This window comes from Tarenaya hassleriana, unplaced genomic scaffold (assembly GCF_000463585.1).
Source record: "Tarenaya hassleriana unplaced genomic scaffold, ASM46358v1 Cleome8, whole genome shotgun sequence".
NCBI lineage: Eukaryota > Viridiplantae > Streptophyta > Magnoliopsida > Brassicales > Cleomaceae > Tarenaya > Tarenaya hassleriana.
The window spans coordinates 4,238,150-4,261,927 of NW_010970490.1; the positions used below are offsets into that span (position 1 = coordinate 4,238,150).

Genomic DNA, 23,778 nt, shown 5'->3' on the forward strand with positions numbered 1-23,778 from the left:
AACCGCTCGTTGCAGAATTCGCAGATGGATTTGTCGAGTTCTTGATGTTCTTCCATTACAAGTTGAGTAAAGCTTTCATAATCGAGTAGAAGAAGACAGCGATGGAGTAGCAGAGGACTAACAGACAAAGTGCGTCAAAGAGAGTAGAGAGCAGATATTCGTCCATTATCCGAACTGATAAGCTGAGAATGGCAAGAAATCTGATGAATTTTCCGTCAACTTCCCGAGAAAATGCAGTAGAAATCGCCAGAGATAGAGTAGTAGCAGACGGGCAAGAAAGATTCAGCTTCAGGAGCGAGGAAATGAAGGTCTTGATCAGGTCACTGAAGGATGAAGAAGAACGAGAAGACACGAAAGATCCGATTTTCTCTCACTTTCCCGGAAAAAGAAAGATCGATTGAGAGAGAGAGGAAGAAAGAGGGAACAAAACACAGAGAGAGAGAGAGAGAGATCAAACAAGTTCTGAGCGAGGGAACGAAGGAGAGGCTTTTATTTTGGATTTGGCGGAAAATAGAGGAGGGGAAACCTTTGGTTCCGTTGAGAGGGTCCACAGCAAGTATGAAAATAATATCTTCATCAAAGATTACAAAAAATAAATAAATAACTGGCTTAATTAAAAGCTCACTAATTAAAAAAAGATAGAAATGAGCTTATGTTTACAAATTAATCGCCTTGATCGAACGGTCAAGATTAAACCTCATGTTTAAGTCGATAATCCAACACAACACTAGCCGTTACAGAGCGCGTCCAAAAGCCACCTCCTCCGCCTCTTCGTCTTGCTCCTTGGGAAGAAACCCTAAATCACCATCTGCATACAATTCGTGGGTCGATTTCGGCATAACTTCTTTCTTCTGATCCTATTCTGATTCGTGGTTCGCTTCATTTTTTCCCATCGGAGATGGAGTCGTCGATTTCGAAGAGTACGAAACCGGGGCCTCCGGTGAAGGACTTGACCAAGTTCCTATCGAAAATTCAAAATATTTCTTCTGGATCTTCGGAGAATTTGAACCCTAATGTTGCATATGCGAGCCTTGCCAGATCCTCAAGATCTCCACTCGCGAAATAAGCCGGATCTCCGCTTGTGAAGTCAGCCAAGTCGCAGAAATTGGCGCAGAAGAATCTCAATCTTAACCCTAACTCCAATACGGTGGTTTTCTCGCCACGGAATTGGCGCAGAGAGAGGAGGTTTGTGGTGGCGAAGAAGAAGTCGAAGAAGGAGAAGAATGCGGCTGCGGAAGTTGACTGCAAGTGCGACGCAAGGTCCAAGAGGAACATGAAGAAATGTTTATGCGTCGCATATGAAACTCTTCGGGCTTCTCAAGAGGAGTTCTACAAAAAATGAAGCGAAACAGAGGAAGGAAAGGCAGATTTGGATTGCTCCGCTGCACAAGAATGCGTTCATTCAGGTCGTAATGTTGCTGATGGCTGTGGGTTCGAGGTCGAAGAAGACGCATATGGGCAGCCGGGCCAAATCGGAATGTCTACGATGAAGAGGAGAAGAGAGAAGCTTTCGGACGTCTTCTATTTCTTAACAGGAATGGGGAAGAACGAAGGAAGAAGAATTTGCAAAGAAGCTCCAAGAGATGATGATAGAGGAAGAAAAGATGAGAATTCCCATTGCTCAAGGTCTTCCATTGACAACTGATGAACCTGAGGTGAGTAGCCTTTGCTGCTCTTCAACATCATTAAGTTAATCTTGGTAGTTTAAGACAGCAAGTAACCTGGTGATTGTAATGGGATTGGTTGAAAATTCTATTCTCTGGCATTGTAATTAAGTTGGCTGCTCCTGGAAAGACAAGTAGATAGAGTATGTCCATGCGTTGACAGCAGGATCTTATAAATGCTTGTAGTTCATACTGATATTGTTCTTTGTTTCAGAGCCTGATTAAGCCTCCTGGGAAAGAGATCACGAAACCAGCCGACTTAAAGCTCCACAGTGACATACGGGCAATGGAACGGGCAGAATTTGATCACCAGGTCAAACTTTTTTTTCTATGAATATCGTTACGTTTTGTTGGGTTTTCCAGGTAACCATGTGCACACTGTGACAAAACCACAATGATTGAGAGACACATCATGCCTGTTGAAGTTTAGAAATACCGCTATAAATACCTAGGCATGCCTCTGGCTTTCATGATCTTTAAGCTGATACTGTCAAGTCAAACAGCATAGACAACTCATATACTAAAGTGGCATATAATTGTCCTGTGATGTTAATAAATATCTTCATGCTATGACGTGAAATTGTGACGCTAGGTTGCTGAGAAGATGAGCCTAATAGAGCTATACAAAATGGAAAGAGAACAACAGCAGGAGGTAAGAGCATGAGACATGCTGTGCCATACCTAATAAAATCATCTGCTGCTGGGTATTGTTTGTCGGGAATTTGGTAAATTGGCACCGCTTGGTTCTTCAGCTGGCAGAAGAAGAAGAGATTCGGAGGCTGAGAAAAGAGTTGACCCCCAAGGCACAACCAATGCCATACTTTGATCGACCATTCGTTCCTAGGAGGTAAAGGCGGTAAATAGAAATAACCTTGCTCGGTCGATTTGGGATTTTTAACTTGCATATTTTAGCCCTAGATAACAAAATCCATGCTAACCAATTTTTGCTTATTGTCGTCGTTTTAAGGTCCATGAAACATCCGACCATACCCCGGGATCCAAGTTTTCACATAACTCAGCACAAGAAGATCAGATGCTGCAGCATTTCGTCGTCTTGGAGTGAAACCGGATCCTACACTTGTGATCTTCAAGACTTCTTCTGAACTCTCTTTTGGTTTATTACGTTCGGTTTGCCATTCCTACACTTGTAATAGATTTGATGAAGCAACCAATAGTTGCAGGTTCTGGATGCATGTCCCCACGCCGCAACTGGCGTGTTTGTGCCGTAGACAATCAATCAGAGAAGTCCGGTTATTTCCGGTTTATCCCGGTACAGATGTACCAACAAGGTAAATAACAATGGTTTTACCCGCCACACAGTGGTGTGTGTTCCCAAATACATTAAAAAAAAAAAGCAAATTAATGAATTCTGCCTTTATTTTCTGGTTCGGCTGATTATGTGCTTTAAATTGACACAATTCGATAAACATGCTACCTTTACAACCTAGTTACTATATCATATACTAGAGAATGACTTGATCAAACCCAAAGAAACTGAACTATGAATGGGCAAATCATGCAAAACACTTGATAAATCTCAGTTAGACCAACTGCTTACCAATCTCTCATGGGTTCACATATTTGATGAAATTTATGCAGACTTTAAAAGCACAACAGGGCCTTGGGATACAAGATCCATGTTGATGATGACAAAACTTCAATAACTTAGACGTCAAAAGGGTTCATGATGAACAAGGCATAAGAGTAAAAATCAAAACACCCCAAAACCCAAAAGTTCTCTCAACATTATATGTGATGATCGATCAATGATTTGCTCTCCAAAGTACATTTAGAGAAAAGGAACGTTCGACCCATCAAGGTGCCACAGTGATGCGGCCAGCAACTTGGTCCAAATCCCGCTGACCGCTCGAAGTGATTCTTCTTCCACTGCAAAAAAGAAACGGATAAGCAAACACAGGGTTAGGGTTCTCTGCTTCATTACAGATGGCCTGCAAACCTCTGAATTCACAAGAAGCTTGAATTTTTAAATGTTTACCCTTTTGTGTCGAGCTCAACAATGTTCATGTTTTGCAACTGCTGAAGAATGTGACGGGCAATGGCACCGCTGCTCTTGCCAAAGTGAGGAGGTCGGCTTCCATTCCTTTTGCTACCACCATAAATTCTTTGGAAAGCACCGACACCGAGACCACCCCTAAGGTAGATCTTCCTTGCCATAGATGCTGCAGAGAAGAATCATATTCATATCCATGAAGCATTTATAATCATTAACAAATGAAGAGAGGGATAGAGAAAGAGCGTTACCAGCTCGGATGTAGTACCAATCCGGGTCATAAGGGGCGAGTTCCTTTAGAGTGCCTGTCTTCACAATATCCGTCCATGGAGGAAGCTCGATCTGATGCAAACATAAATAAACCTTCTAACATTTTTGCCAATTCAAGCAAACATAAATAAACCTTATACGCTTTGCAGATTCAAGAAACGAAGTCGAAACATTTGGTTTCTGGGAAAGAAATACACAAGGCGCCTATGAACAATTACAAACGCAAGGTGCTGAAACGTGGATGCGCTAAAGGACTCGAATTCAACAGGCCCGTATGGACATCATGATCATAAACTCATCCAGATAACTTTTTCAACCAATTACTTTACTAATCAGAAAATTCATGTGTTAAATTTACTTGAGCATATGATGACATCTAACATATAGAACAGAGGAACGTAAACAGAACCGATAGTGAACGAACAAAGTTATGAAATTCGTATTTTCCAGACTCATCTCTTCCTCAAGGATACATTACACCAGAAAGCAATACAGCCCATACTTTATCTACAATTTATCCTCCGAATCTCCAATGATCGCGAAAAGAAACCGATTAAAAGAGTAGAACAGTAAAGACACTAACCTTGCCAGATCGCTTGAGGTGAGAAGCATAAGCCTTCACGAAATCGTGAGGCGAGACATCTTTAACAGTTTTACCAGTCGCCATTTCCGAAGAACAGTAGCTCAAGGACGAGAGACGAAACAGCCCTGATCTTCTACAGCTGAATCTCTCGCTCTCTGTCCAAAGTTAGGGTTTTTATTATTCTTTCTCAATGTGTGCGTATATATATGGATTCCATTAGGGTTTTCTTCAAAGCGGTTTCGGATCCAGATCCTCACTTGACCCGATTAATCCGGCCCATTGACGGTCCATAAGGCCCAGACTTAACAATTACGATCATTAAAAAGGCGCCGTCTTATCATTAGAGTGAAACGCTGTCGTTTTGAGCTGCTAATTACTCCGCGTCTTCGAGCTCTCTTCCCGATAGTCTTCTCCCATTTTGGGTACTAATCAAACCCTAGAGAGCGAGAGAAGCCATCAACCATGGCGATGAAGCATCTCCTCACCTTAGCTCGTCGGTCGCAGAGACGTCTGTCTCTAAATCAGTCCGTGAGATCGTCCTCATCGGCCTCGGCTATCGCCTCCTCGTCTCCGTCGATATCCCCGGCGACTCCATCTCCTCCGCCGCCGCATGTGATGCCCTACGACCGCGCGGCGGAGATCGTGAAATCAAAGATCAAGAAGCTTGAGAATCCGGATCCGAGGTTCCTCAAATACGCGTCTCCTCACCCGACACTGACCTCGCACAACCACATACTGTCGGCTCCGGAGACTCGTGTCACGACCTTGCCCAATGGTCTCCGGATCGCTACCGAGTCAAATCTTGCGGTGAAGACCGCCACCGTCGGGGTTTGGATCGATGCTGGATCGCGGTTCGAGGCGGATGAGACGAACGGTACGGCTCATTTTCTAGAGCATATGATATTCAAGGGTACTGAGAGGCGCGGTGTGAAAGCTTTGGAAGAAGAGATCGAGGATATCGGCGGGCATCTGAACGCCTATACATCGAGGGAACAAACCACTTACTACGCTAAGGTAATGGATAAGGATGTGAACCAGGCGCTGGATGTGTTGGCGGATATATTGCAGAACTCGAAGTTCGATGAACAGAGGATTAACCGAGAGCGGGACGTGATCTTGAGGGAAATGCAGGAGGTATCTATTACTTGTTTGTTAAAAAAAAAATCAACCTTTCTTCTGTTATTGATTCGTGGGTTTACTTTGTGATAGCTTACTGTTCGGTGCTTAATGGCGATTGTTTGCTTGTGTTTTTTTTTTGTTTTTTTTTCTAACTCTGAGTTTATCTCTCACCGACAGCTTAATGGCTTCAAATTATGGCTTTTGCAATTTGCATGAGGTCGGCTAAACGAATTGATTTGTTGAAATTCTTACTCTATGATGCTGCTGCCGCAGTATGAACTCCTCTCTACCTATAGCTAAAGTAACATGCTTTGTGGATTTCTTCATTTGGTTAAGATGAAGATAGAATTTCTTTTTGGGTTCTATAGTGTAGTTCGATCAGCTAGGAAATCGCAGCACATATGGATAGATATATGTGTACCATTTCTTTTTGGGGGGAACTATTTTTTATACTGGGAGTAGTTGATAATAGTATTTGGTTGCATGTAGGTTGAGGGACAAACCGACGAAGTTGTTCTTGACCATTTGCATGCAACTGCTTTCCAATACACACCGCTTGGAAGAACTATTCTGGGACCTGCTCAGAATGTCAAGTCAATCACAAGAGAGGATCTTCAGAACTACATAAACACTCATTACACAGCTCCCAGGATGGTACTTTTGGAAATCTTGAACCTTCTTTTCTTTTTTCGTTTCCCTTGTCACATTCTCCAATTAATTGTGGATTATGTTTCAGGTGATTGCTGCTGCAGGAGCTGTCAAGCATGATGAAGTTGTTGAGCAAGTGAAGAAATTATTTACCAAGTTCTCAGCTGATTCAATAACTACTTCTCAGTTGGTTGCGAAGGAACCTGCAAACTTCACAGGTTCTGAGGTACAGATACAACCTAGAGTACATCCTCAATTGCTGTTTTGTTTCTGTGACGTTTCACCTTTCTAAAATTGTTAGTCTTTGAATTGTTGTTATTAGGTCCGAATGATTGATGATGACCTGCCCCTGGCTCAATTTGCTGTTGCCTTTGAGGGAGCATCTTGGACAGATCCAGATTCTGTCGCACTTATGGTTATGCAGACCATGTTAGGTTCATGGAATAAAAGCGTTGGTGGGGGAAAACACATGGGGTAAGACTTTTCCCCAAGCTAATATGGTCTGCCACTGTTTAGGAGCCATGCTTTCTCGCAATCTATATTGATTAGTTTTGTGTGTCTATGGGCAGTTCTGAGCTAGCCCAAAGGGTTGCCATCAATGAAGTAGCGGAAAGCATAATGGCGTTCAACACCAACTACAAGGATACTGGACTCTTTGGTGTTTATGCTGTTGCCAAGGTGAGTAATGGGATGAACTACTACCCCTTGAAATCTTTTGATGGTCATAATACCATTTTTTTTGCCACCCTATATGTATCTTGTAACTGTTTGTGATTATTTCATATCAGCCCGACTGCTTGGATGACTTAGCATATGCCATTATGTATGAGGTGACCAAGTTAGCCTACCGTGTTTCTGAAGCTGATGTGACTCGAGCACGTAATCAGGTAACGCCCAAGTTAGACTTTTTATTTGGTTCACTCACTCGCCCTTTCATTCCTTGACACTGTTTCGAGTTTTTAGACTAGCTTAGGCACCAGGTGATTCAGTTCATCGTCTCTATCGTTTTTGCAGCTGAAATCCTCCTTGTTGCTTCACCTGGACGGAACCAGCCCAGTTGCTGAAGATATTGGCCGTCAGGTATGACATCTCTTGCTCTCTTTTGTTCTTTACTTTCAGAATACATTGTGCATGTCTTGTTCTGTTTGACTAACAAGAGGAGTCTGCGTGTGGTGTGGGCAGCTGCTAACATACGGACGGAGAATCCCGACGCCGGAGCTGTTTGCGAGGATAGATGCAGTGGATGCAAGCACTGTCAAACGTGTAGCCAACAGATTTATTTATGATAGGGTCTGTCTGTCTGTCTCATTCATCTCTCCCATCTCTTTTTTTTTTGGGGGCATATTTCGATCGAGCTTGTAAATCGTTTGTGTTGTTTGGGCAGGACATAGCGATATCGGGGATAGGACCGATACAGGGGTTGCCAGACTACAACTGGTTCAGGCGCAGAACCTACTGGAACCGCTACTAAGTTATACATCTCCGAAACATTACCCCATAAAAAGAACAACGGTCACATAAGAAGGCATTTTTTTATCAGAGGGCAAAAAGCAGGTGATGGATGATTCATTATTCTTGGCTTCTGTCTATTTGGTTCCTTCCCCTTGTATGGCCACTCACTGGTAAAAAATAAGCCTCATTTACTCTCTCTCTCTTTTTTTTTTTTTTTTGTTAAGCCCTCTTCCCTTCAGTGGGGGACTGCAATAAACAAAGCTAGAGAGAGAGGGATTCCTTTTTTTTTCTTCTTGTTTTGTACTTTTTGAAGAAGCTGAGAGAGTGCAAAAAAAAATGCATAAGCTTTTGAAATTGACTCTCTCTCTCTCTCTCTCTCTCTCTCTCTCTCTCTCTCTCTCTCTTTGCGCTGCTTTCATCTTCACCGTTCCCTTTGGTCGGAGCCACAATGCAACTTATTACGGCGTCGGAGAGAGGGCTTGCGGAGGAGATCTAATTGGGCCGAAGAAAGCTCATTAAGGACACTACCGATGTCTCTGATTGGGCCCAAAAAAGTTCTTCAAGGACCATAACGATGTCTCTAATTGGGCCCAAAAAGCCCATAAATTTGTATTTGCTCCGTTGGATCATCCCACGCGCACCAATGGCGCGTGGATGCCACCGCCCCAAATCTCCCGCACTATAAGTCCACCGATTTTGCTTGTTTTCTAAAATTCCGGAGAGAGGCGCGTGGGACTTTTTTTTGGCTGCTTTATTGTACCCAAAAAAAGAGACGAAACGATGCGTCTTACCAAAACGAAAACGAACAGAGGACTATTCGTATTTCGTATTACAACTTAAAAACAACTAACAAGTAGAGAGCCATCTGGATCTTCCTTCATTGAATCATTTGTCATTGTTGTAAGCATCGAAATCTCCTCCCGGTGATCGCCCACCCATTTTCTCCCCCGAATCTCTCTTCCTCTTCTTCTTCTTCCGTCCCTGTAAATCCCTCACATTTCCTCTGCAATCTCTCCCCTTGTGCGTGTATCGATGGCGTCGCTGTCTTTGCCTTGTCCGAAGATCTGCGCTTCCAACCGGTTCGGCTCCATCTCCGGGAGCTCACACCGGAAACTCAACAGAATCTCATTTTCCAATGTGTCTGATGCCTCCCAGGTCAATCTTCTTCACCTTCGTTTTTTATCTGCTTTTTTTTTCAAGTCGTAATGTAATGTCTACTGTATATTTCTGTTCATGTGTTGTTAAAAGATTGAACTTGGCGGGGAAGGTTTGCAGTTTCTTTAGCCCTTCTGAGAGTTTTCAAATTGGGTAAAATCTGTTATAGTTAATTCGTTGTTTAGGGTCAATGGTGTTGCTTTCTTTGGCAATAATAACTGGTTAGAGGTGCTGTGTTGTTTTCCCTTTTTCTTTTTTCTCTTTCCAGTTTTTGTTCGTGAGATTTCGACTAAAAAGCTGTATTCCTCTCCAGATTTCCGAGACATAAGAGGAAATAGATTGATGATATCCTTTCCTTTCATAAAAAGGGAAAGAAATAGAGTGATGTTACACCAGACTTTGTCCCTTGAATGTGTCACTGTTCCATTAGTGTCAAGAAGTTATGACTATTCAGTGTGCCATATTTTGAAGTAATGATTTGGGTGTTTCGATTGGTATTAAGAACAGATATATATTGATCATAACTCTTTCTCCGTGTTTTTCAGGTGCAACCCTTCAACCAGAAGCAATCTGCATTCTGGAGTCTCCATGCAACAGTTGATACGGTATTATGGCTGGCTTTTCCAGTAATTCCACAATGAGTGAAATATTATTTGCCTTCTCCTCTGTTAAACTTACATTCAACATGGTGAAGGTTGCTTCCAACTCTGAAGTTGTGAAAAGTGGATCCTTGAATGGAAAAGCTGAAATTGTGGATAACAATGTTCATGATCCTGCTGTACTCCCGGTTTTTATGGCTCAAGTCTCTGACCTTGTCAAGTAAGTCCATACTAGAACCGGAGCATCTCTCATCGATAATTCTTTCATTGTTGACCTTTGATTGCATGCTGGATCAGATCCTGGAAATATGAAATAGCATATAGACCACTTAGACAATGTAAATTTGTGTTGGTAAGGGTAACAATATGGCACTGCCTGTTCGGCACTAGCATTTTTATTCTTGGTTATATGATATGACAGAGCATATACAATGCAGCGAATAGAATAGCTACGTATCATTTTGACAAAGAAGTTGTATGTAAACTTTTTAAAACTGAAGGCTTGTGGATTCAAGAGACATAGTGGAGCTTGAACTGAAACAACTGGACTGCGAGATCATTATAAGGAAGAAGGAAGCTCTACAGCAGCCTGTAGCAGCAGCACCACCAGCAGCAGCAGCTCCGCTCTTCTCAATGCCGCCTCCAATGGTTATGCCTCCGGCTCAACCAGCCGATCCAAGCTCTGCCCCCTCAGCCTCTGTGGCTGCTCCTGCTGCTCCGGCTAGCCCTTCCCCGTCTCATCCTCCCCTCAAATCTCCTATGGCTGGCACCTTCTACCGATCTCCTGCACCCGGTGAACCTCCTTTCATTAAGGTACACTTCTATCTTTCTTCTTTTGAATTTCGATATTCCAAGAACGACCCCCCAATCAAAAACATACATGCAACAACAACAAAAATTTCTGACCGGTGATATTGTTGCCAAAATTTGAAGAAAAAAATGAGAGAGAGAGATTCAGAGAGCAAGTTTGCATTGTTTTCCATTCTTATGGTGGCAAGTTCTTCAGATACTTAATTGTGGATTTGCAGGTTGGAGACAAGATTCAGAAGGGTCAAGTTGTTTGCATTATTGAGGCTATGAAACTGATGAACGAAATCGAGGTCTGTTTCTGATTCCTTAAGAAATAAGACCATCTTACTCGCTTATGGGTTAACATTACTTGAGACTGTAATTCTGATAAGTGCCCTTTTGCATTTGAATGTGAAAATTTGTTTTAAAGTGTGTATGTACAGAGATTTCCCGTTCTGACTTGCGAAATTTTGTGAAACGTCATACGTTGAAACAGGCTGATCAATCAGGAACTGTTGCCAAGATACTGGCTGAAGATGGAAAACCTGTCAGCCTCGACACGGTACTCGCTCGCTCTCTCTCTCTCTCTCAATGTTGGTTTATTGTGGCTTTTTCAGTTTAAACTTAAACTGTGAGCTTAACCGACAAACGTTGTTGTGTGTTTATTGAGGATCAGTTTTTGGAATGGCTAACCCATGGTTAATGTTGTAACTCTTTATGCAGCCGCTGCTTGTGATCGTACCATGAAGGTCGGGTTCAGACGAAAAACCCGTTTGAACCGCTTCTACCGTACGTAATTCGTTGGTTTGGGCTGGTTTTTCTTCTGTTTGGGGTCGGAAATGGCTCTGTTTCCGAGACTTTCTTTGGACCAGTCCTGTTTCTATGTAGATGGGTCGTGTTTTTTGTTGGCTTTAGTCTGGTACAAAAGAAAATGTTAAATAACTACCGTTAAGTCATTGGCAGTGTTTTGGATTCCTTGTTGCGCAAGGCAGTGTGAAACGCTCGTCCTTAATTGAAGTAGCTTCATCTCTTGGCTCTTATTGGGAAAAAGCTAATGCAAAAGAAATTACAAGAAAAATATGAACAGAACTTGCTAGTCCTTGTGTAGTCATGTATATGCAAATATAATTATATATGTAGTATTGCCTGTCATTGTCTACCGACTGTATCCAATTCCGACAGGTCTGAACAGACAGTTTAGAGTACGGTTACCGCATAAACTGATGTGCCACCTCAACTTTCTGACACCACTTCCTAAAAGTTTGGAAGAACCAGACAAAATCCAATCAGATTTTTTCTTTGCAATGAACTTCATAGGTTCTACATTAAGTATGATATCTCCAATCTTTTGGGGGAAAAAGAAGAGGTTCTTTCTTCTTCCTTCATATATTCTACATTAATTCTTTGCAATGAACTTCAGATTAATTATTCCACTGAATTTGCATCTTCTTCTACATTTTTTCTGTAGCGTTAAGACCCTCAACCAGTGTGATTCATATGCCATCTCTCAATCAACAGGCTAAACACAATGGTGCGAGTCCTCTAGTAGTTATCATACCACATTTCATTTACGCAAGCAGATACCAAATAGATCCAAGTATGTGAAAGCCTAGCAACGTACCTCTTGTATCAGCTCCCTCGATGTTCGGCTAACCTCTGACATGTGATTGGCTTCCTTAGACAGCTTATAGATCTTTAAACCTGAAACCATAAAGGGGCAGAAGCCAAGAAGCGAAAGGAAGGAACCTGAAAAAGACTGACAAAAGGGTATACAAGCCAATGTTGACAGGCATGTATTCATAAGGATGCTGAATTCAACTAAGTCAACGCAACATACTCATAAAAGCATATTTGTAAAACTAAGGATCATCCTGCTCTTTAAGTGACCCTATACTTGTATCATTCCAGGATTCATGTTTTCACCAAAAATACACAATAAAAACAATATTTACTTCATCAGAGCCACAGCAACAGGTGTCAGCATTCCCGTCTGATGTTTTGATCTTTTTTCTTCCATGTTGAGTGACAAAGAATATTAGTATAGTGAGATCCAAGAAGGATGCGGTGCAGTTCTGGGATGTCATGAGCAGAGCAGAAGGGACAAATCGACAGAGAAGATGATTAGTTGGGAAAAAAATCAAAGCGAAAGGCATTGTACTCTCTCTGGTAGGGTTTTTGGGGAGAGTACTGCTGTGATGTATCTCTGTGGTATCGGTTTTGGCACACCGGGTGGTGATGGGTTACCAGAGTTGTTAACTTGTGGTGCCCTGCTATGAAACCTCGCAAAACGGTTGATGACAGCAAATCTTTCCAAATCCTCAATCTCAAATTTGATTTCTGCCACTGAAGCTGTTTTTTCCAGTCTACATCAAAGAAAAGAAATGGTCCTATTACACTAAGTTGGTGACTGTTGCCATGTCTATCAGTCAAGAAATTCAATTTAACTTTCTCAATAACTATGAACATATCGGCATGTTTCTTTCTTTCAGTATTTCGAGGATCGGTGATAATATGAATGCGGCCGGTAAGATGATTCAGCAGCTAAGTAGTTCATACCTTTCAAAGTCACCTTCCACCTTCTTTACCTTCTCTGTCAACTCTTTAGCAACTTCAAGATATTGCTGATCCCCTCTTTTCTTGAGCGTTTCGATCTTTTCCGGAAACCTATATATTCCAGGAAACATGATTTTAGGACCATATATATGAGAATATGACTTTAATTTTAGCTAGTATTACAAGGGATATGGAACAATTAGTTTATCAGCACAATACCCACTTGTTAACCTCGTTAGAAGATGATGGCAGACCATTTTCTCCTTTGTATGTAAGGCAGCATGCATCGCCTAAGTTTACTCTAGCGACGAAGTATAACAGACTATGATAGCTTGATGATACATCGGACAAGAAAATGAACGCGGGTGCTGGGCGGAAAAGCTGCTGCATAAGTTGTGCAGTCAGTACTAGCCTTCTCTTTGCTCGGGGAAATGGTTGGACAGATTCAATCTCCCCAATCTCGTATTCTCCCTACAAGGAAACAAAAAGGATAATTGGTCCAAGTAGAATCACATTTTGTAAAATTTAAATGATTGCTGGATTACTGAACAATCTCTCTAGCAAAAACCAAACCTTCTCAATCAGCCTATTGGTAATTTGGGCCCACTCTTGTCCTGCCACACTGCAGGAGACATTTAAAGTTAGTAGATTGGGAAGGGAGAAGTCAAGAAACAAACACAGGAGAGGAAAATACAATAACCTCATCGTTTGGTGTCGTTTGGATACATGTGTAACTTCTTCATGCCAAGGGCGTGCCATAAATTTGCGTTTCTTGGATATGATCATAGCCATATTTTGGTCCATTGTGTCCAAAGACCTAACATCCTGAGCAGAAAGTTCTTGTTCTGTATAAGGAACCACATCTGCATGTTTCACAGAAGACAAATTGCCAATGGGAATGTTCTTAGAATCATATACAGGTTGTATCTCGCCGTTTTTTAAAGCCCCTATCTGCTTGAACGAGATAGACGTTGACGCAGGAAGATGGACACGGCCATGTTCCAAGCTACTAGCAACGACATTGCTGCTGCCATTGCACTGATTGTGAGAGTGCCACTGGGCTAGGGAAACCATCCCACTGGAGCAAACACCTGGAAGTAGGTTCTGTGGCACAATTTGTTCAATTTGAGTTTTCCTTGCTTCAGCCATCGAGTTCATTTTTGCGTCCCCGGATGCAAATTGATTAAGCTGTGCCATTGAGTTCATCCCACTATTCATCGAGACTTTAAGTCCAGAGTTCTCTTCGTATAACTTTTGACCAAAGATGCCAACGCCTCTCTGGATAGTGGGACCAGTATCAGAATTCACACCAGTCTTAGATGCATCAGTGTCTGCATTGTTTGCCACCTGTAAAATGTTAAGCGATGGATAGCTCTGAGGCACAGGTTCGCTTGGTTTGCAGCCCAGGCTGACAGATGGAAAGTCTTTGTTGGCAGCAATTGAACCAGAGACAAGCTTAGAACCCTGAAATTGAGGCAAACCAACCCTTTGCGGAACATTGTAAGCCCCAGACGGAACATGAGATTTCTGCCAGCTTACAACATTACCCCCCAATAAATCAGCAGATGACTTTGTATCCAAAGGAACCTTGGATGATTCCTGATCTCGAGGATGTTGGCGAGTCGGCAAGTCCATCCACACATTGAACTGTCGAGTGACATCCTGGCCAGGTAAGCCAGAGTGAGTAGACATTTGGTTTGCATTGTCGGATTCAGATGCTACAAGTGGATGGACCATTTGAACCTGAGATTCGTTTCTTTCGCTCAAAGCACCAGATGCAGATATTGTAGCAGGATCATTCTGTTGTATGAAACTGGGAAATACACCGGCTCTTCCAAGAGGACCAGATACATTTTCCCATTTTCCACTTTGAGAAAGATCAAGTGCAGAAGCCAATGGCTGAAAGGAATTCGACGTACCGCTTAAGTTATTTGCAGATGAATCATCTCTACAGGTTGCAAGGTTTCCTATTCGAGAATGCACCTGATTGAGTATTTCGGCGGAGTGCATCTTACCTGCAGAGGTGCCATCAAACTGCACACCTGTTTGTACCTGTCGGTATCCTCCGATGGGTAGCCCGCTTACCTTCGAAGATCTCTGAGTAGATTCAGGAGTACCATCACCATGACAGCTACCTACTCTCTGCTGATCTGAAAGCATCTGAAAACCGGGGAAACTAGAGCCTATATCGGGATTATTATCCATCTCCAACGATTTGGAGGTAAAGGATGCTGAGCAAGGCAAGCTATCATTTACCCAACCTGCTTGTTGCTTATCACTATCTCTAAACTTTGTTATGTTATTATCAGCCGATAGTTCCATATTCTGATATGTCAAACCGCTAAACTCATCCTGCACACCAGTATCGCTGCTAGAAGCTTCTGCAACAGCAGACTGCATTAAAGCGCTCCAACTTCCACTCTGGATGGAAGGGAATGTGTTGGAGAAATTGGCATCGTCATATTTGTCTCCAAAGACTCCAGATGCAATATCGGATATACTACTATCCTCCATATTAAAGAGGATCTTCTCTTCTAATGGGTCTAGAGGAACTAAACCCTGAGATGGTTTTGCATCTGTTTGCTGAACTGAGGACCAACTCACTTGCTCTTGCCTCCCACTGCAGGTGCTTGAAGATGTGTTGATTTGTTGAGAATTTCCCATCACGAGATTGTCAGAATATAGTCCAATGTTCAAACCATAGGCAGGACCAGCTTCTGGTGTACCTTTCCCCTGAAACCCCAAATCCGACATAAAAGCTCCCTGCGGTAAGGAAACCTGAGCTGGAGAAAATTTATACTGATCTTTCAGGAATGAGTTACTAAAGTCTGATAACTGCGATACAGGTTTCTGTATTTGACCAGAGATCTTAGCTGCTAGACTACCGGAGTCCTGATACATGGCTTGCATTGGTGACTGTTGACCCATATTGCCTCTCGCATTAGCAACCGGAGTACCATATAGAGAAGCATCAAGCTGATGAGAACCTAGGCCTATGGGAAACAAGGTTCTGTTGAGTGTTCCTTGTTGAGCAGGGGATGTGATCCTCTGTGGCAAGTTTATATATCCTTGTGATGCATCGCCAAGAGATGTTCCATCAATGAGTGGTGGAAACTGCCCACTATTAGCTTGCCTATGGGCTGGCGAAAACGGACTTAAAAAGTTCTGTTGCTGAAGTTGTTGCCTCTGAAGAACCTGTAGTTGTTTGAGCAACACTTGCTGTTGCAACAACTGCATCTCATCATACCCAAATTGCTGCATAAGGATACTCTGTGGAAAGAGGTTTTGCTGGACAGAAATTTATCTTTTGCCTTTTCTGTAAACAAAAATCAGTTGAAGCTTCAGTTATCTCAGACCTTTCTGAATTTGTCGTCAAGGTTGGACTGCCCACGGAGTCATTTTCTTGCTGAAACTTAAACCCAGATGAAACCCCTGAGATTATATTGTTTTGGTAATAACTTAAGCTGTCCAAGAACAAGCCCTGTTGATTTCGCATTCCCTGGAAATGATGCTGTTCAAGTGGGAAAACATTTCGATCCACCGAATGGTTCAAATAGAAGGTTCCTGAGAACACATCCCCTGGATTCAGTTATGAATCGATCAGGGTGAATATTTATGTCCAGCAAGCACTGAGAAATAATTCAAAAGCAAAAGACAATAATTAAGAGTTACCTGGTTGCTGTGCGTTCAGATTGAAATTCAAGGGTGGTCCAATATTAGTAATATCTTTATCTATGACTTGCCCTCTCAAAGTATCTGCAACCCGTGTCACGCGCTGGGTGGCACGGGAAAAGTCTTTTAGCTCAAATAAATTGCAGAACCCGTTTTCACATTCGTTACCAAGCATTTAAGTCCCGATCACCAAATTTCACCGGCTAATCTTTTCCATAGACAGTAGATCCATCATGCTGCAAAACCGACAAGCATCAGAAAATAGCAATGCCAACAGAACCACACAAATATAATTTCCTCAACAATCGCAATAAACAGTGAACCATGGTTCACCAAATCCAACAGCTTCTCTTTCTTTCATCTATAGTATCAATCAATAATTCAAATAAATGGGAGAATTCAGAATGGTATTCCCAAACCCAAAGTTTCTTTTTTTTTTCTTATTACAGATGATAGCGAAGTAGAAACTTAGGAAATCTTCCAGGAGCATTGATGCGGATATCATGGTTCACCAAATCCAACAAAAGATAGCAAATTTTTTCTGTAATGATTATAACAGTACAAGAACAATAAAAACACCTTCGGGAAAAAAATTGATACTATTCAAAATATCCGATCTGGAGCTCAGATCACAGACAATTCTAAAGAACAACAGAACCATCCCCGTGAAAAATTTCAACTCTTGAACCGACCAGCTTTTATCTGAATACTACCAAGAGTTCCAACAGGGAGCCCAGCACGACAAAACAAAACAAAGTCTTTAAACTCATTTTTAACAACTCTGCTCAATGTACTGTGTAAAAGACGAACCCATTGCACAAATTGCTCCACAGCTTAATTGAATTGGGAGCCTTTAGTGCAAACCCGAATTAACTAACACACGAGTGAATTTCCAAACATGGACTACGAATGAAACAAGGGCGAAAAAATCACCGATATTTCCAGCAACCTTCTGAAAAGTGAAATTCAAAAGCACTAAATCGGGGGAAAATCCCAGAATACAAACCCTAAACACCCAAAACCGCCAAGTTCTGAGCGGAAACCCAAAAGAGGAACTGTAGAGGCATCCGCCCAGTAATTTTTCAGGGCGTAATTCGAAACTATAAAATTGCAGAATTAAAAGCAGAATCATCGAACTCTAAACCAACATCGCCCAGAACGGGAAAGCTGTAAAAGAAGCTCTGAATTACCGAAACGAAGCAGAAAGTTGTGATCCGGGAAGAAGGAGAAGCGGAGAACAGTCTAGGGCTCTTCTTCACTGGAGCAGCAAACTTTAACACGTCTCAATTTACCACCCAAATACCGAGATGGAAAAAATAAAAATTCAATTTCCCTTTTTCCCCTTTTTCGAGCTCCTCTTCCTCTGCCCCCCAGATGCCGCAAAATTCGTACAAAAAATATTCTCCGGCAAACCTCGCTTTCCCCTCGTCGTCTGAAGAGAAGACCGAGTAATTTTCAGGTTTATCAAATTGTGAAATTTTCGGACAAGAAGCCGAAGATAAAGGACCGATATCACAGATGAGAAACTACAGTGGAGAGAGAAACGCTATTTTCTGGGGAAAATGTAAATTATATATTTCTGGGTAGGGAATAAGAGGCAGCGATTCTCTGTATCGCGTATTCTAAGCACTTCGAAAAACCAACGGTTGAGATGCCGATAAATGATAAATTCAACGGTAGAGATTGGAGTGGATATAGGTGGGCGATATGCGGATTCCACGCGCTTTAGGCACGCGCGGGATGTTTCCTCCCCCCCGCCCCCCGCTTTATTCTTTTTCTCTTGTTTATTCCATTATTATATAGATATTTAATTTAGTTTGAATATGATTTAGGAAAACAACAAAGAAATATACTCCATATATTTTTGCGTATTATTTTATTTAATGCAATTATTTTATTCCCGTCGCCGGGGAGCAAATCAAATTGCGGTCCTCAGTTTGGCAGACAAAAATGGGAAAAATACAATTTGTTACCTAAGCATTTAATCAAATTAAAAAACAAAACTTTTTTTTTGTAATGGACCACCTACACCTTCATGATATTTAATTACAATTAATGATATAAGCCACGACAAAATTCCATAGAGTGTAAACAGTATGAGCTTTGACTTGTAGGAACGACAAAGAGATTTCAGTTGGCAAAACCTGTCTGGATATAAACCTTAACCTTAGCCGCTTTCTAGACGGAGAGCATGCATATATAAGGGCGTCAAATATATTGTTCATGTGTATTGATAATACCTTTATGATTCTCTTATAATGTATGTATTAGGTTCCTCAGTGAAAAAATTCTATGAAGGGGCTCAATCACACCTTTCACTGGATAGAGATTCCGGACCAAATCCGAAGCTTTGAGTCTGCGCCTCCGCTGATAACGCAGTCTCCTCTCCACCAGTCCACTGCTAAAACCTGGAGGAAACCCCGAGTCCCGGCCATATTAATAGACGAGCAAAACGAAAGAATCCCGACCCACAATTATCGATCATGTACCTTGTCCTTGTGTGTATCGATCACGGACAATGGCCACTGCAATAACGGGGTATTAGACAGTGTTGTTAGATCAGATGATGAAAGAAATGGGGTTACTAAATTAAATGAGAGAAAGGGTTGTGAGATAATACAGCAGTTCTAAGATCCCAGAGCATGATTTTCCCGTCATGGGATGTGGATAACAAATGAAACCAAGAGCTTTTGTGCCATTTACAGGCAGAGATCCAGGACATATGCGACAAGAATTGGAACACCGGAGCAGATGTTCCTGCAAAAGAAAGTAACAACCAGAAAACGGCGTTAGCAGGTTAAGACCCACATGCCAAAAAAAAGGGATGTGTTCATATTTGTTAAGAGTGTTGAGTTTTGAGGTTTGAAATGACCTGGCTTGCGAGGATCCCATACTCGAAGGATGGGATCTGAACCAGCAGCAGCAACAAGTGCAGAACTCTCACCACCAACATCCACAGAATTCAGTGCTTTCCCGCAGAACTACAATGGACATAAACAACACAATTAGCTCTCTCTCTCAAATCCATCTTCTAACGGAAGAAACTCAAAGCATTGAATTTTTCCACGCATTAACCAAGAGACTTCTTGTGTGTGTGTGTGTGTGACTGTGTGTGAAAGAGAAAGAACGGGGGAGAGAGAGAGGGCAAACCAAGTTTAAAGAATCTTTCCCTGTCTCGACATCCCACCTCCTCACAGAATGGTCCCATGAAGCAGAGTAGATCGTGTCACGTTCTGGCCAAAGTACCGACGAGACACACTGTGTGTGACCCACTAACGTAGTTAGAGCTTCTCCCTGCAAGAAATCCAAATATTGTAGTTATTATCCATTACTTCTTCAACTGAAAGAAGGAAATTGTTGAGGCTATAACCCCCACCTTGCCATCCCTCTTTCTTTTCAACACCTCCAGGATCAAATTGTTAATTGATTTATAATATGAAAAGAATGAACTCAACATCCAGATTTTATCATTAGTACCTCTGACTGGGATTCCTCTGCCTCATTATCCCCTTTTTTTTTTCTTCACTGATACTGACTCCCCTCCTGTAGTAGAGTCACTTGTATCCCATAGATTGATGGTGCAGTCCCAAGAGCTGGAGCAAACCTGGTTACACGCACCACAAAAGAGGTGGTGAGCTAAAACACATGGTGAATTAATATAGCAAAGAAAATTCTAGTTTTAAAACATGTGTAAGCCAAAAAGACTATGGCAAACCATGTCCCCAGATGTTTGTGCTGCAACACTTTGCACTGATGCCTTGTGCCCACGCAATATGTTGTAAGCCCTTAATCTTGTGGGAGGAATATCAACAGATTCAGCTGGATCAAACTTTTTTACAGGAAGAAACAATTTTAGATGATCAGATATCAACCTCCGGTCAGAAGTGATATATATTATCCCAAATTTACCTTGAACAATCTCAATGTCCGATCTTTTGATGCAGTGGCCACAGTAACACCTTCTGCATCTGGATGTATGGGACAACCGCAAAAGCATAATGGGAAAAGGTAGGATAAGGAGTAACACACAAAAAACGCAATAGTTCTTCTCAATGTCATCTGCCAGAAAAGAGTAGGCATAGCACAAAAATGTCATTTTCTGTTCATAACATCAGAATTAACAACAGCAACAGAGGAGATTGCACCAGCATGGCCTTCTATAATGTGTGTACATGATCCAGCGTAACTCCAGATCCTATTCAAAAGGAAAACCGAAAGTTAAGGGTCTTTCCAACGTTTAAAGAAACCAAGAAGACCAGATAAGTAGATGCTCGAGAGAGGGGGAAAAATAAATCTAATGTTTACCGTCCCAAGCCATCATAGCAGCCACTCAAAATAGACCTGCCAGTTGATTGAAACAAGATCAACTTAACCAAGTCCATAATGGATTTCAAAAAAGCATGTACACCTATGCACTAAATAGGGTCCTGGAGTTTATTACATGGTTAAAATATAAAAGAAACGGAGAATCTTATAACAATGAAATGACAATAGCAGATAAACACCATTACTTAAAAGTATGATTCAACCCGACCAAAACACAATAAAGAAATAAATACCTTCGAAGTATAACAAATCATTGGCTGACAATGATTGGAGATTGGTTCCATTCCAAGCAAACCCACAATAGATACAGGTAGAAGCTAAAAATTTTACTGAAATATTCCTCATAACTCTGCCATGACAGTCAAGTACATTAACCATGACACAGTCTTATGGCTTTCCATGGGGGCGTCAACTAAACCAATGCTAGTTCTAAGAATTCAATAAGGGGATGTGATGTGATTCATACTACCAACCCGACCAAAACATTTAAAAGGTCAACCGATCAGGCAAAACTGCTTCATATTATAAAGATTGCAATAAACATGTAAGGGTACCTAGAATAAGAACCATCCACAGCACTGACCCAGTCATCATGTAATGAGGGCTCTTCCTCCTTTCTTGGTGCTACAGCCCTTATGTATTCAATTTCAAGAGTTTTTTCCTGGAAGAACCAAGACCAAGAACTGCTATTAAGCAAAAACTACGAAACTGAGCACATAGCGTAGTTGTCCATAGTGGAAATGCAACAGGCACTGCATTGAGACTAACCTTATTTAGTGTGTCTCACCAAACAAAGATTGAACAGAGTTTCAAAAGGTTGAGATTTCACAGCATTCTGAATTGTGGCATACATAAATAGAAGGACTAGACCATCTTCTTACAACCATCGAAACCAAAACCAAAACCAAACGAATGATCGTCAAAAGGGTATAGAGAGAGAGAGAGAGAGAGAGAGAGAGAGAGAAGGAGAAGCTACCGGAACGGAGAAGGGAATTAACGATGGAAGAGAGGCCGAGCCTGGTGAGATTGGAAGGGATGGCGACAGAGGCGGCGGGAACTTTGAATAGAGGGTTCAGCTCCGTGACGAACTTCACATGGAGCCACCGTGAAGAATCTTCTCCTTCTTCGAACTCCATTATTCTTCTCCTTCCAGCCTCCAATCACCAGTTTCAGAGGAAGAAGACGGCGGCGGAGACGGAGGCAGGCGCGCTAGGGTAACTGCCTCTGGTTTAAGGAATGTGAAATTACATTACTACCCTTCCTGCTCATTCCGGTTCACCAATCCAAGGTTGGTCCAATCTCATCGATACCGGTTTCGATTTATCTGTTTGTTTATTATTAATAATATATATACCGGATTTCTGTTATTTTAAAATTTGAATTTGACGAAAATGACTCATTTAGCTATAAATGGCGATTGGTAACAAGAACAATCACAACGACGTTAAAAGATGCAGACGTGGCATCATGAAAACCGAATTAGGTTTAAACTCCGTTACTAATCAACATTGTTAAGCTCAACCTAATCCCTTAGTTTAGTTCTTAATCGTTCCCGCCTTCATGTAGCTGTCCTGCGTTGAACTCACACAACGACATTAAAGCCTTCTTTCACATTTGTTTCCGTTACAATTCGCTGTTCTTTTTTTTTTTCCTTCCTTCCTTGGACATAATAAATCTGTCTTTGTATAAATAAAATAAAACTATTTCCGAATTTTTTTTATTTCTTGAAGGGATCGAAGAAGAGCGCACACACAAAAAACAAAAGACGAAACACCCATTTGCAAAAGGTTCTTTCCTAAATCTAATTATCTCTTATTATTTGCTTAATTCCTGATTAGTTCTGGTTAATTGTTCGGTTGCGTAGATCGCACGTCACATGTCGTGATGTCCAAATCTGACAACATGCGTTGTAATGTAATGTACAGAAGCCATGGAAACTGGAACGAGAAACATGAGCCAGGAACCGAGAAAGAGGGACGAGGAGAATGACCAATGGATGCGTTCGGGTTCGTCTTGTTCATCGGCATCGTCCATGTCATCGGATTCTTCGGAGGGACACATCATTCTCGGCAAGAACATCCCTCGTCCGGCGAATTTCGTGTCGGCTTCTGAGCAACAGAATAAGAAGGAATCAAGCACTACAATGGTTTCTTCTGTTGGGAATTCTCAAACCGGTTTATCACCCTCTTCCCAACATAACCAGCTGATTGGCATGCCCGGTTATGACCCGAACCGGATCCCTTCCTCGGTTTTCTCGAGTAAACTTAGCAATCCGGTTGAGTGGAGCCTGGCCTCTAACGAGTCGTTGTTTAGCATTCATATGAGCAATATTAGTTTTTCGGGTGAACAAGCATTGGCTGCGTTGTTAAGGTCGAGCGAAAAACTAAAGAGGGATGGTTCGGTTAACCAGAAAACCGATGCCAATCCGGTTATTCCTTCGGTTAAGGAACCAGAACGCCTCGAGAAGAAACCTGAAACGGTCAAGAATCCCGAACAGGAGGAGGAATCAGACTCAGAAAGCGATGATGAGGAGACAAAGGAAAAAGGAGGAGAAGGTATTCAACCCCATAGCGACGATGAACCAAAGATTGTAGCCCAAACCAAGAAACAAGAAGAAGAAGAAGAAGAAGACAAAAAAGAAGAAGGAGATGAAGAACAAGAACAAGAACAAGAAGGAAATGAACATGAAGAAGAAGGTGATGTCGACGATGGTGATGGTGATGGTGGTGATGGTGATGATGATGGTGAGGAGGAGGAGATGACAACTCCAACTCACGTCTCCCACTGTCCAAGCATCTCCTGTCGTTCGGACACGAGCAACAACAGTAGCTGTTCTTTTGCATTTCCAGTGTACGTGCTGATAACACGAGAGAGATGTTATATACAAGTTACGAACCCTAATTTATTTATTTGATCTCAAATTTAGTTTTTTTTTTT

General features: G+C 41.9%; 6 protein-coding genes and 1 pseudogene across 10 annotated transcripts; 4 read left to right on the forward strand and 3 right to left on the reverse strand.

The window, feature by feature from the left end:
• Positions 1 to 768: 768 nt before the first annotated feature.
• LOC104802967 lies at positions 769 to 3,170 on the forward strand. Its single transcript, XM_010526810.1, is given in 7 exon segments — positions 769 to 1,535; positions 1,537 to 1,655; positions 1,879 to 1,977; positions 2,257 to 2,316; positions 2,417 to 2,511; positions 2,632 to 2,744; positions 2,840 to 3,170. Coding segments are annotated over 7 exon segments (1,245 nt in total). The 5' UTR covers positions 769 to 898; the 3' UTR covers positions 2,962 to 3,170.
• Positions 3,171 to 3,304: 134 nt separating this feature from the next.
• On the reverse strand, positions 3,305 to 4,699 carry LOC104802966 (40S ribosomal protein S19-1-like). Its single transcript, XM_010526809.1, has 4 exons — positions 4,529 to 4,699; positions 3,927 to 4,017; positions 3,661 to 3,844; positions 3,305 to 3,551 (listed from the first exon to the last, which is right to left on the reverse strand). The coding sequence occupies exons 1-4, from the start codon at positions 4,610 to 4,612 to the stop codon at positions 3,479 to 3,481; spliced, it is 432 nt and encodes a 143-aa protein (XP_010525111.1). The 5' UTR covers positions 4,613 to 4,699; the 3' UTR covers positions 3,305 to 3,478.
• Positions 4,700 to 4,910: 211 nt separating this feature from the next.
• LOC104802968 (probable mitochondrial-processing peptidase subunit beta, mitochondrial) lies at positions 4,911 to 8,075 on the forward strand. Its single transcript, XM_010526811.2, has 9 exons — positions 4,911 to 5,662; positions 6,137 to 6,301; positions 6,384 to 6,521; positions 6,618 to 6,769; positions 6,865 to 6,973; positions 7,084 to 7,182; positions 7,310 to 7,375; positions 7,478 to 7,585; positions 7,680 to 8,075. The coding sequence occupies exons 1-9, from the start codon at positions 4,991 to 4,993 to the stop codon at positions 7,764 to 7,766; spliced, it is 1,596 nt and encodes a 531-aa protein (XP_010525113.1). The 5' UTR covers positions 4,911 to 4,990; the 3' UTR covers positions 7,767 to 8,075.
• Positions 8,076 to 8,202: 127 nt separating this feature from the next.
• LOC104802971 (biotin carboxyl carrier protein of acetyl-CoA carboxylase 2, chloroplastic-like) lies at positions 8,203 to 11,264 on the forward strand. The gene is made up of 7 exons (XM_010526815.1): positions 8,203 to 8,902; positions 9,448 to 9,507; positions 9,597 to 9,721; positions 10,002 to 10,314; positions 10,530 to 10,601; positions 10,787 to 10,852; positions 11,014 to 11,264. Exons 1-7 carry the CDS (start codon positions 8,780 to 8,782, stop codon positions 11,035 to 11,037), a joined length of 783 nt encoding a protein of 260 aa, XP_010525117.1. The 5' UTR covers positions 8,203 to 8,779; the 3' UTR covers positions 11,038 to 11,264.
• Positions 10,235 to 18,058, reverse strand: LOC104802970. Of its 5 annotated transcripts, none has more exons than XR_770123.2 (9): positions 17,706 to 18,058; positions 16,516 to 16,751; positions 13,544 to 16,422; positions 13,417 to 13,465; positions 13,067 to 13,314; positions 12,847 to 12,954; positions 12,243 to 12,653; positions 11,912 to 11,991; positions 10,235 to 10,285 (listed from the first exon to the last, which is right to left on the reverse strand). XR_770123.2 is itself a non-coding variant. In XM_010526813.2 (7 exons), exons 3-7 carry the CDS (start codon positions 16,102 to 16,104, stop codon positions 12,428 to 12,430), a joined length of 3,192 nt encoding a protein of 1,063 aa, XP_010525115.1. In that variant the 5' UTR covers positions 16,105 to 16,407; positions 16,516 to 16,751; positions 17,706 to 18,058; the 3' UTR covers positions 12,048 to 12,427. The 5 variants fall into 5 exon arrangements, 2 of the variants coding, with proteins under 2 accessions (XP_010525115.1, XP_010525114.1); XR_770121.2 differs by lacking the exon at positions 10,235 to 10,285 and adding an exon at positions 11,239 to 11,544; XR_770122.2 differs by lacking the exon at positions 10,235 to 10,285 and adding an exon at positions 11,239 to 11,544 and having other exon boundaries at positions 11,912 to 12,046.
• A 447-nt stretch (positions 18,059 to 18,505) lies between these two features.
• Positions 18,506 to 21,911, reverse strand: LOC104802972 (annotated as a pseudogene).
• A 1,061-nt stretch (positions 21,912 to 22,972) lies between these two features.
• Positions 22,973 to 23,464, forward strand: LOC104803131 (the record flags this gene model as incomplete). The annotated part of the gene is made up of 1 exon (XM_010527008.1): positions 22,973 to 23,464. A coding segment is annotated over exon 1 (480 nt), but the record flags the coding sequence as incomplete, so codon positions are not given.
• Between the last annotated feature and the right edge of the window lie 314 nt (positions 23,465 to 23,778).

Coding starts and splice junctions, on each gene's coding strand:
- LOC104802966 (XM_010526809.1), bottom strand. CDS start 4,612: ATGGCGACTGGTAAAACTGTTAAAGATGTCTCGCCTCACGATTTCGTG. Junction 3,845..3,926: donor TTGGTACTACATCCGAGCTG/GTAACGCTCTTT, acceptor TCTTCTCTGCAG/CATCTATGGCAAGGAAGATC. Junction 3,552..3,660: donor GTTGAGCTCGACACAAAAGG/GTAAACATTTAA, acceptor TCTTTTTTGCAG/TGGAAGAAGAATCACTTCGA.
- LOC104802968 (XM_010526811.2), top strand. CDS start 4,991: ATGGCGATGAAGCATCTCCTCACCTTAGCTCGTCGGTCGCAGAGACGT. Junction 6,302..6,383: donor ATTACACAGCTCCCAGGATG/GTACTTTTGGAA, acceptor ATTATGTTTCAG/GTGATTGCTGCTGCAGGAGC. Junction 6,974..7,083: donor GTGTTTATGCTGTTGCCAAG/GTGAGTAATGGG, acceptor ATTTCATATCAG/CCCGACTGCTTGGATGACTT.
- LOC104802971 (XM_010526815.1), top strand. CDS start 8,780: ATGGCGTCGCTGTCTTTGCCTTGTCCGAAGATCTGCGCTTCCAACCGG. Junction 9,508..9,596: donor TCCATGCAACAGTTGATACG/GTATTATGGCTG, acceptor AACATGGTGAAG/GTTGCTTCCAACTCTGAAGT. Junction 10,853..11,013: donor AACCTGTCAGCCTCGACACG/GTACTCGCTCGC, acceptor CTCTTTATGCAG/CCGCTGCTTGTGATCGTACC.
- LOC104802970 (XM_010526813.2), bottom strand. CDS start 16,104: ATGCAGCAATTTGGGTATGATGAGATGCAGTTGTTGCAACAGCAAGTG. Junction 13,315..13,416: donor CCAATAGGCTGATTGAGAAG/GTTTGGTTTTTG, acceptor GTTTCCTTGTAG/GGAGAATACGAGATTGGGGA. Junction 12,955..13,066: donor TCTTCTAACGAGGTTAACAA/GTGGGTATTGTG, acceptor TGGAATATATAG/GTTTCCGGAAAAGATCGAAA.